We start from the raw sequence: 12,112 nt of genomic DNA on the forward strand, positions 1-12,112 counted from the left end.
AGCCAAGAATACTATATCCAGCTAGGATATAGAAGAAGGAGGGGTAAAAAAACTCCAGAACAAACAAAAACTAAAAGAATTTGCAAACACCAAACAAGCCCTACAGGAAATATTGAAAGAGGTCCTCTATATAAAGAGAGAGCCTAAAAGTAACAGACCAGAAAGGAACAGAGACTATATACAGTAACAGTCACCTTACAGGCAATACAGTGACACTAAATTCATATCTCTCAATAGTTACCCTGAATGTAAATGGGCTAAATGCCCCAATCAAAAGACATAGGGTATCAAAATGGATTTTAAAAAAACACAAAAACAAGACCCATTTGTATGATGTCTGCAAGAAACTCATTTTAGACCCGAAGACAACTCCATATTTAAAGTGAGGAGGTGGAAAATAATTTGCCATGCTAATGGACATCAAAAGAAAGCTGGGGTGGCAATACTTATATCAGATCAATTAGATTTTAAGCCAAAGACTATAATAAGAGATGAGGAAGGATACTATATCATACTTAAAGGGTCTGTCCAACAATAAGATCTAACAATTTTAAATATCTATGCCCCTAATATGGGAGCAGCCAACTATATAAACCAATTAGTAACAAAATCAAAGAAACACATCAACAATAATACAATAATAGCAGGGGAATTTAACACCCCCTCACTGAAATGTACATATCATTTAAACAAAAGATCAACAAGGAAATAAAGGCTTTAAGTGACATACTGGACCAGATGGTCATCACAGATATATTCAGAATATTCCATCCCAAAGCAACAGAATACACATTCTTCTCTAGTGCACATGGAACATTCTCCAGAATAGATCACATCCCGGGTCATAAATCAGATCTCAACTGGTACCAAAAGACTGGGATCATTCCTTGCATATTTTCAGACCACAACGCTTTGAAACTAGAACTCAATGACAAGAGGAAAGTTGGAAAGAACTCAAATACATGGAGGCTAAAGAACATCCTTCTATAGAATGAATGGGTCAACCAGGAAATTAAAGAAGAATTGAAAAGAATCATGGAAACAAATGAAAATGAAATCACAACGGTTCAAAATCTGTGGGATACAGCAAAGGAGGTCCTGAGAGGAAAGTATCACAATACAAGCCTTTCTCAAGAAACAAGAAAGGGGGGCCCCTGGTGGCTCAGAGGGTTAAAGCCTTTGCCTTCGGCTCAGGTCATGATCCCAGGGTCCTGGGATCAAGCCCTACATTGGACTCTCTCCTTGGCGGGGAGCCTGCTTCCTACTCTCTCTCTCTGCCTGCCTCTCTGCCTACTTGTGATCTCTCTCTGTCAAAAAAATAAATAAAATATTAAAAAAGAAAGAAAAGAAACAAGAAAGGTCTCAAATATACAACCTAACCCTACACCTAAGGGAGCTGGGGAAAGAATAGAAAAGAAAGCCTAAACCCAGCAGGAGAAGAGAAATCATAAAGATCAGAGCAGAAATCAATGAAATAGAAACCAAAAGAACACTAGAAGAGATCAACAAAATTGGGAGCTGGTTCTTTGAAAGAATTAATAAGATTGATAAACACTTGGACAGACTTATCAAAAAGAAAGAGAAAGGAACCAAATAAATAAAATCATGAATGAAGGAGGAGAGATCACAACCAACTCCAGAGAAATACAAACAATTATAAGAACATATTATGAGCAACTATACACCAGGAAATTTGAAAATCTGGAAGAAATGGATGCATTCCTAGAGACTGATAAACTATCAAAACTGAACCAGGAAGAAATAGAAAACCTGAACAGACCCCTAACCAGTAAGGAGATTGAAGCAGTCATCAAAAATCTCCCAACAAACAAGAGTCCTGGTCCACATGGCTTCCCGGGGGAATCCTACCAACATTTTAAGAAGAATAATACCTATTCTTCTGAAACTGTGCCAAAAAATAGAAAGGGAAGGAAAACTTCCAAACTCATCTTAAGAGGCCAGCATTATCTTGATCCCAAAACCAGACAAAGACCCCATCAAAAGGAGAATTACAGACCAATATCCCTGATGAACATGGAGGCAAAAATTCTCACCAAAATACTAGCCAACAGGATCCCACAGTACATTAAAAGGATTATTCACCACGACCAAGTGGGATTTATTCCTGGGCTACAAGGTTGGTTCAACATCCACAGATCAATCAAGGTTAATTAATTAAAGAAAGGACAAGAACCATATGATACTCTCAATAGATGATGAAAAAACATTTGACAAAGTACATCATCCTTTTTTGATCAAAACTCTTCACAGTGTAGGGATAGAGGGTACATACCTCAATATCACAAAAGCCATCTATGAAAAACCCACAGCAAATATCATTCTCAATGGGGAAAAACTGAGAGCTTTTTCTCTGAGGTCAGGAACATGGCAGGGATGCTAATTATCACCACTGTTATTCAACATAATACTAGAAGTCCTAGCCTCAGTAATTACACAACAAAAAGAAAGAAAAGGCATCCAAATTGGCAAGGAGGAGGCAAACTCTCACTCTTTGCAGATGATATGTTACTTTATGTGGAAAACCCAAAAAATTCCACTCCAAAACTTCTAGAACTCATACAGGAATTCAGTAAAGTGTCAGGATATAAAATCAATGCACAGAAATCAGTTGCATTTCTATAAGCCAACAACAAGACAGAAGAAATAGAAATTAAGGAGTCAATCCCATTTACAATTGCACCCAAAACTGTAAGATACCTAGGAATAAACCTAACCAAAGAGGCAAAGAATCTGTACTCAGAAAACTATAAAGTACTCATGAGAGAAATGGAGGAAGACACAAAGAAATGGAAAAATTTTCCATGCTCATGGATTGGAAGAACAAATACTGTGAAAAATGTCTATGCTACCTGAAGCAATATACACATTTAATGCAATCCCTATCAAAATGCCATCAATTTGTTGCAAAGAAATGGAACAAATAATCCTAACATTTATATGGAACCAGAAATAACCCCAAATAGCCAGAGGGATGTTGAAAAAAGAAAACCAAAGTTGGCAGCATCACAATCCCAGACTTCAAGCTCTATTACAAAGCTGTCATCATCAAGACAGTATGGTACTGCTACAAAAACAGACCCATAGATCAATGGAACCGAATAGAGAGCCCAGAAATGAACCTTCAACTCTATGGTCAACTAATCTTCGACAAGCAGGAAAGAATGTCCAGTGGAAAAAAAAGACAGTCTCTTCAACAAATGGTGTTGGGAAAACTGGACAGCCACATGCAGATGAATGAAACTGGACCAACTAGACTCAAAATGGATGAAAGACCTCAATGTGAGACTGAAATCCATCAAAATCCATTAGGAGAACATAGGCAGCAACCTCTTTGACCTCAGCCCCAGCAACCTCTTCCTAGAAACATCGTAAACCCAAAGGCAAGGGAAGCCAGGGCAAGAATGAACTATTGGGACTTCATCGAGATCAAAAGCTTTTGCCCAGCAAACGAAACAATCAACGAAACCAAAAGACAACTGACAGAATGGGAGAAGATATTTGCCAATGACATATCAAATAAAGGGCTAGTATCAAAAAAACTATAGGGCGCCTGGGTGGCTCAGTTGGTTGGATGACTGCCTTCAGCTCAGGTCATGATCCTGGAGTCCTGGGATCGAGTCCCACATTGGGCTCCCTGTTCGGCAGGGGGTCTGCTTCTCCCACTGACCTCTTTCCTCTCATGCTGTCTCTCTCTCTCAAATAAATAAGATAAAATCTTAAAAAAAAAATCATTGTGCAAAAAAACTATAAAGAACTTACCAAACTCAATACCCAAAGAACAAATAATCCAATCGAGAAATGGGCAGAAGACATGAACAGACATTTCTGTAAAGAAGACATCCAAATGGCTAACAGACACATGAAGAAGTGCTCCACATCACTCAGCATCAGGGAAATACAAATCAAAACCATAGTGAGATACCACCTCACACCAGTCAGAATAGCTAAAATTAACAAATCAGGAAATGACAGATGTTGGCAGAGGTTGCGGAGGATCCTACACTGTTGGTGGGAATGTAAGCTGGTGCAGCCACTCTAAGACAGCATGGAGGTTCCTCAAAAACTTGAGAATAGAGCTACCCTTTAAAGTACACACATGGTCCTGTAGCCAACAAATGAAAACAAAATGAGTTACTTGTCCCCTCCCCTGAGTTCAAACATAGTGATAACATATAAGTTATAAGAATGCTGCTGGTTGTCAGAACACACGCAGCAATTCATACAAAAACTTGAAGCAACGGTTGGAAAGATAGAAGGTGGTTAGGCCTCTTATAGGAAGTAAATGGTGTCCTACATTAGGAGAGGGTCAGAGTCCACGCTGTCTGGATAGGTGATGCCTACCCCACCTGCGGGCGGCAGGAAAGCAGCAGAAACAGCCCAGTGTCAGCACAAGGCTGCAAACTAATGATAGAGTAGCTTTAGAGCTCAGCTGGGGTATAGAATCCCAGACCCATACATGTGGGGGTCTGGAGAACCCCTAAGCATTCACTTCTCCCCACCTCAACTGTGGCCCTCCAACTGTAGCAGAGAGAGGCTAGAATAATGCTTGGGAAGGAAGTACTTTAAAGTCTTGCTAGTGAAAGGGACATCCATGACAAATGAGCAGTGGTGACTGAAGCCACATTATACCTCATTGGCAGGTTCCTCTCCCCCAACCATTAATTGCTTAAAAGAGTACAATTGAGAGTCAAGGATTTTATCGTTCTTCCTAAGTGGATCTTAGTAGCTGAAATAAAATATGTGTACATAGAAAAAAGAAAGGAGACCTCTGAAGAGTGTAAGCACCATGAAAGTAGAAATATGGAATGATCTATACCAGAGGAAGTCAAATATAAGGGAAAGCCCATAACAGTATTTAAATTAAATATGAAAGGCTTCAGAAAGATGAGGGAGGATATTAGAAATATGAGGCATCCACAAGCAGTTATGAAAACAATTGCAGCTATTGACAACAAAATATATCATTGTTGATACGAAGTCAGTGAATAGGTTAAATAACAGAAGGATACACTCTAAGAAGAATCAGTATACTGGAATGGCAGATTGAGGAATGTTCCCAGAGGCACCAGGAAGAATCGAAAGAGTAGAAATAATGAGAGACAAGTTAAGAAATACAGACGATAGTGGCGTCTGGGTGGCTCAGTGGGTTAAGTCTCTGCCTTCAGCTCAGGTCATGATCTCAGGGTGCTGGGATCAAGCCCCGCATCAGGCTCTCTGCTCGGCAGGGAGCCTGCTTCCCCTTCTTTCTCTGCCTGTCTCTTTGACTACTTGTGTTCTCTGTCAGATAAATAAAATCTTAAAAAAAAAAAAAAAAGAAATACAGATGATAGAAGAAGTATCAAGAGCATCTAATGGGAATTCCAAGAAAGAATACGGTAAGAAAATATTAAAAGAAATAGTAACCAAAGATTATCCAGAATAATACAAAGTTATAGGGCTGCAGATTTAAAGGGGGTCTAGAATGCCAAATATGAGATAATGGGTACATATCCGAGAGAAATTTAAGAACACTGAGAAACAAGAAAATTCTGAAAGCTTGCAAAAAGGAAATGGAGATCATTTACAAAGGACAGAGAGTCAAATTGACATCAGACTTGAGACAAGGGAGCAAATTAATACCTTTGAAGTTCTGAAGAAGAGAACTTTGAAACTTAATTTTATATCTAGTTAAATTGTTATTCCATGTGAGGACAAAATAAACATACTGATAGGCATTTGAGATCTCAAAGAGCATGCCACATAAAAATTCTCTTTGAAAGGTATCTTGGAGGATTTATTATAGTGAAAAATAAATGAAATGCATGAATAAGCAACTAGATATAAAGAAAAAGAAGGGTAAAGATAGTTCATTGTTACTTAAATTTAAAAAGTACACCTATAATATCTGGATTAATATTTCCAAGCAGTATTGACATAGGGTAGGAGAAACAGAAGGAGTTAAAAGCATATTAAAATATTAATTTTGTTTGAGACAGGCAGGGTGAAATGTGTATTCATAAGCTTAGATAGTGGGCGCCTGGGTGGCTCAGTGGGTTAAAGCCTCTGCCTTCAGCTCAGGTCATGATCCCAGGGTCCTGGGATCAAGTCCCACATCGGGCTCTCTGCCCAGCCGTGAGCCTGCTTCCCTTCCTCTCTCTCTGCCTACCTGTGATCTCTGTCTGTCAAATTAAATAAAAAATCTTTAAAAAAAATAAGCTTAGATAGTGATAGGGAAAATAATCATCACTATGAATCTTGGTACGTAATATGTAACCATCAGAAACAGAGAAATAGAATATGCAACACTGTTTATTAGAAGGAAATCAATTTATCCAAGAGCAATAGGGAAAAAGAACAAAAAAAAAGGGTAGTAACAACAACAAGAACAATGCACACACACATGTAAACACACCCGCACACACAATGGAGTAGCTAAAATAATCCTTAGGAGTACAGAAATTATTGTCAATCTAAATAGGTTCAGGCAATTAATCAAAAGATGGACTATAGGATGGCAGGATAAAGTGAATAGTCACCTCTACAAGGGATAAGAGGGAAACAAAAGGATACAGAGAAGTTGGAAGTAAAGAAAAGGACTTGTAGGCAAACACGAACTGTAAGTAGAGGCAGAAATCTTTAAACTCTATATGATAAAATTTAATGTTAAAAATGACAATGATAAGGAAATAAAATCTGGAAGAAATAAAACAAAGAAATGGAAAGATTAGGAACACACACATCTAACAATACACTCTTGAGCACTAGTGAGCGGCAGCTAACACACCATGGAGGTACATATGTACGTGAATTACATGTGTTCCTTACGTTTGTGAGTTTTCTAGTTCTTTGATTGGTCCCTTTCTTCTGTGGACTATGTCTGTATTGTTTACATTCATTTCTCTCCTGTGACTTGAGTTTTCGCATTGTTGGACAATGTTTTTAACAGATGAGGAAAAAAAAAGTTGGATTCAAACAATGCAGGTTTCCTATTTGTTAAAGATTTTGTACTAAAGTGAGGTGAGGCAAAGCACCAACATGAAATCAGTTACACTTCCTGTAACTTCCATTTAATCTTCTGTCTTCTAATTTCTCCCCAAGTAATGGAAAATATACAAACAAATTTCCTAATGATCTGAGTTTCCATGGCAATCTGTGATCTAGAATAGTAAGTCAAATACACAAAAATTCACAGAGAAATGTCCTCTAGAAACTGGCTCTTTGGATAGCATCCGCAAGGCCTGATTCAGTTGTTTAATTTTTCTTTTTTTTTTCCAAAATAACTAAAATGCGAGAGACAGAATCAATTCTGTTTGTACCTAGGTTTTTGGAGGAGTCTATTTTTATATTCCTTGCTTTCCTTGAAGAAAAGCAAGATTTGAAAATAGCAACATGAAATTAGTCATATAAGGGAATTTTTTAAAAAAGGGAAAACAATTTTCAATTCTACACTGTTTCTTAATCTTCCTACTTAAACATCTTACCATCCGTGAAATAGAAATAAAAAATAATAAGCATATAACTAAATTACTATGTCTCAAAATGCTTTGATTAGTCGTTAATCACAAACTGTGGATTTTTCCTCTCTGTGTGTTATTATTCTCAGAAACCATTCCAGGCATTATTGCAGGAGTCCAGTACCACATTTACTTGCACATAATGATTTCCCCTTCACCATACTCTATTTCTGCATGTGCAATAAAAAGATAATACTAATACAGCCATTACCACAAATGAAAATATTCACAATACTCTATAATTCTCAACATTCAAAAATGCAACTATGTGATTAAAATGCAACTCATTTCCACCCACCTGTTGTAGTCAACTTTGTTAATAAAGATAAATGTGAATTGTGAACGAAAAGGTGTTGGGCACTCCAAGGACTAAATAGAGGTGCTTTGTTTCTTCCATCATACCTGTATCTTAAATTCCTTCAGCTCCTACCTGTCAGCTCCAGGCTGCCAGTGAGCAGTCTGTCGCTCTTGCCTAGACTAATAGACTCTCCAGTGGCTTTTGTTACAGCTCATGTCATACTATTAAAACTATGTGCCTTGGAAGTGGCATCACAAATGTAGCTGAATCTTGTCAACTCTACATAATCAGACTGTATTTGGCTATACAAGCAGATGCAAATTAGAGAAGCAATATAAATATGCAAATCACAGTGGTCCCCTTTCGGTACCACAGTTCCTACCTCTAATGGCCCTCGCAGAAACTCTGCTTGTTCGGCTCCTACTTCCAGTGCAACATCAACAGAAGCAAAGGGACGGCTGGCCATCTGCTGTCGTTCTCGAAGCAGTTGCTGGAGGGGGTTAAAAATGATTTGTTTAAAATAGGTTTAAAAATACAGGAAATTGAACAAGATCAGTTTCCGTTTTGAACAAATGGTACTCAAAACTTAGGAATCATCTGATACACATATCTATACCTAGATCACTAACATAAAAATTGTTTTTTCCCCATGGCCTGGGTCATTAATCCACAGAGGCTTTGAACACATGATTATTGTAAAGAACTTTTCCCCTGACTTCTATCCCACAGACCTAATGAAATGTAATCAAAAGCAAGATGGGAGGGCCAGTTCAGTACAAGGCCCTGCTCTAATGATGGATATGCCAAGTCTTCCCACTCAAAATAATGCAGCTTTTGTTTCAGCCGAAGGTAAATACCAGTAAACGTGTTTAAGAAAAGATAATAAAAAGTTTCAAAAGGGGGTGCCTGGGTGGCTCAGTGAGTTAGGGCCTCTGCCTTTGGCTCAGGTCATGATCCCAAGGTCCTGGGACCAAGCCCTGCATTGGGCTCTCTGCTCAGCGGGGAGCTTGCTTCCACCTCTCTCTCTGCCTGCTTTTCTGCCTACTTGTGATCTCTGTCCATCAAATAAATAAATAAATAAATAAATAAATAAATAAATCTTTAAAAAAAGTTTCAAAAGGCATTAATAGAGATTAAAGAAACATACACCTGCCTATACTAAGTTTTGGAAGTCGTCAAGATTCTGTCAACTGCTCTGGAACCAGCAGGAATTGTTACTGACAGTGTTTGTAACTTGATTCAAACCGTCTGTGTTCATTTTTTAAAACAAGCAATGATTAGTAGGTTACAAAAATTTTGTGCCAGGGCTTCTGAAGCACCCCCAGATATTTGTTTCTTTCTCCTTGTGTCTACTCTGGGCTTTGCCCAAGCTAAAAGCAATAAACTAGCAAGTCCCAGTCAACTACCAATCTAATTTATATTTCTGCCTTTCCTTGTAATTATAATATTCATTAAGTCATGATAAGAAAAAATTGATGACCAGCAGTAGATATTGCAAATCTTGCCCTTCTCATTCTACACAGCTAATAAAATTATTATTAAATATTAAAAGTGGATGAGCGATGCAATTAAATACTCTTTCAAATGAGAAGAAAATCCTATCATTGAAAAAGGCAAAATCCTTGAACACAATGAATAGCTTCATTATTCACAGAGATTTTTAAAGATTCATTGGCATTAACTTAAAACGTTAACAACTGGTATTTGAATGTAAATGTATGTCGTGTCCTGATGCATCATTCATAAAATTCGCTTTCAGTTGATGAAGGAACAAAAGCCAACACCTCATGGCAGTTTATTATTTAACATTTTTGTTTTAACACTTGTAACACAGCAGTGACAGTGTTCATGAAATGAGCATCTAAAATATAATTTAAGGCCTTCTTTGTCATTATTAAAAAGAGAACATTCACAGGCCAATATGATTGGATAGAAATAATACACTTATTGAGTAATAGTTTAAGTTCCTAAATTATATGTATATTTAAAAGCAATGAAGACACACTAAAAACATATTCAAAGGAAAAAGTGAATGATATAAACCACCAAATTATCCACTTAATATAACCTCAAAATTACATTATTAAAAATACAGCTGCTAGAAAATAGAATCTTATTTGTGCCTTAGGAGTGGTCAATAGATCTGAACATTCTGTTTATACAAATGCAAATGTAATGTTACTTCAGATGTCAAGGGATACCAAGTGTAGAAGACACAATGCTCTTTGTCTTTCAGATAAAAATATACATACAGATCCACACATACAGACACAGACACACAAACATACACACACACAAATAAACAAACTATCTTTCCTATGGTAATGTACAAATTCCCATGAGAAAATTGTAAATTCTAGTTTGGGTTTAAACACAATTTTCTAACATTTGTACTAAAAAGTTTCTTCATGTGGGGGTGGATGACTCAGTTGGTTCAGTGTCTAACTCTTGATTTTGGCTCAGGTCATGATCTCAAGGTTGTGAGATTGAGCCCAGCATTGGGCTCCACGCTAGGTGTGGAGCCTGCTTAAGATTCTCTCTCTCCCTCTCCCTCTGCCGCTCCCAACCCCTTTCTCTCTTCCTCTCTCAAAAAAATTGTTTTTTCTTCATTTATACTAGTTCTCCTCAGATTACAAATGAATCTCATATAATTAAGAGATTTTTTTCCTTCCACATTTTTTATTTTAATTCAAATTGGTTAACATATAGTGTAGCATTGGTTTCAGGAGTAGAATTTGGTGATTCATCTCTTAGATATAATACCCAGTGTTCATCACAAGTCCTCCTTCCCTATCACCGACTTAGCCCATCCCCCCACCCAGCTCCCCTCCAGCAACCCTCAGTTTGTTTTCTATAGTTAAGAGACTTTTAACAAAATGAACAGCTCTGTTTCCTTATCTTTCCTTATCTTACCTTTTCCCTAGATCTAAAAGTAAAAGGTCTACAAAATATAATTCATGAATACTCAATACCACAAACTGTAATATAAGTCTATAAATATTCCAAATTCACTATCTTTGACAAAGAATATATTTCTCTGGACTGTAATGTATTATTGTGAACCCCAACACTCATAATAAAGAAAAATCAATGACTATCTAATACTTTTGTTCATTTAAAAAAAGATTTGTAGAATACAAAGGTATTTTTAAAGATTCTAATCTGTCCTCTGAGGTTTGAATTTCCATCACTTTTTAAGAATCGAATGCTTCCTACAATACTGTTTGCAAAATCAGAAGAAAGACACTATTCTTGCCCAAGACCATAACACTGTAATACATAAAAAGAGACATGGTAATATAAAAATAATTAGGGCACAAGATAGTGTACTTTAAAAGATACAAATAGGGAATTAGCCAGACAAATTAACTCTGGGCCACTTAGTAGAAGACTAGTTTGAGGACTGGCTGAACACTGAATTTCTGACTTTAGAAAACTAATGCAAATATTTTGATTGAAACTCAGAAAAGGTAAGTCACTTTCTCCTGAAACACTTTTGCCTTGATATGATGGCCCTAAAATAATGAAGTGGAATAAAGTGAGATTCTCTTTGCTACTAATTTCTGGCATTAAGCCATATCCTTACCAACTCTCCCCCCTCTTGCCAGGTAACATCTGTATGCGTTCCTTCCTGAATTTATTCCCCTCTGCGTCAGAACAAAAAGGATGTAAATGACATGCTTGTGACTTCAATATTGTCAAAGTTTATCTGACAGGCAATATAGCCAGACTTTGGAGTGAGAAGGTCCTGTGTCTGAACACCATTTTTTTTTTTTTTTCACTTATTAGCTGTTTGAGCTTAACCAAATTATTTAGAGCTCTCTAAGCCTCAACTTTTCTCTTTGGAATAGTTGGGATATTAACAGTGTCTACACCTACAACTATACCTCAGAGGACTCGTTTTGAATCCCTGCTTCTCCAACCACAAACTCTTGGACCGTAGTTAAATTACTCAGACCTTTCAAATACTTATTATTTCTCTCCATAAAAATGGGAATAACAATAATATCAGAAGGGATAAGGCACTGAAGAGGTAATTCCCTTGGACAGCTCAACACAGAGACTGGCACATTGTGAGCACTCGGTAACCGTTCATTGGTACAATTATTATGTTAAATTTCAAGCAGTAATATTGTCTTTGAAGGTGGCACACTAATTACCAGAGGTCCATTTCCTTCAGCACTAGTGACAAATTTTGCTCCACTACTCTCCCTTTTAACAAATGTTGCGAATTTATGACACAGTTGTTAAATGTCATGATTGTGGTAAAATGAATTTAGACTTGGACCTGCTTTCTGCT

At 37.2% G+C, this 12,112-nt stretch overlaps 1 protein-coding gene across 1 annotated transcript in view; it reads right to left on the reverse strand.

Moving 5' to 3' along the window:
• Positions 1-12,112, reverse strand: part of ATRNL1 (attractin like 1) — a gene marked incomplete at its 5' end in the record, with an annotated part of 807,401 nt that overhangs the window by 255,101 nt on the left and 540,188 nt on the right. Inside the window, one exon of the mRNA XM_080822490.1 lies at positions 8,195-8,302. Coding sequence (XP_080678616.1) covers positions 8,195-8,302 — 108 coding nt within the window. The remainder of the gene's footprint in view (positions 1-8,194; positions 8,303-12,112) is intronic.

Source organism: Martes martes (genome assembly GCF_963455335.1).
Source record: "Martes martes genome assembly, chromosome: 14".
Lineage (NCBI taxonomy): Eukaryota > Metazoa > Chordata > Mammalia > Carnivora > Mustelidae > Martes > Martes martes.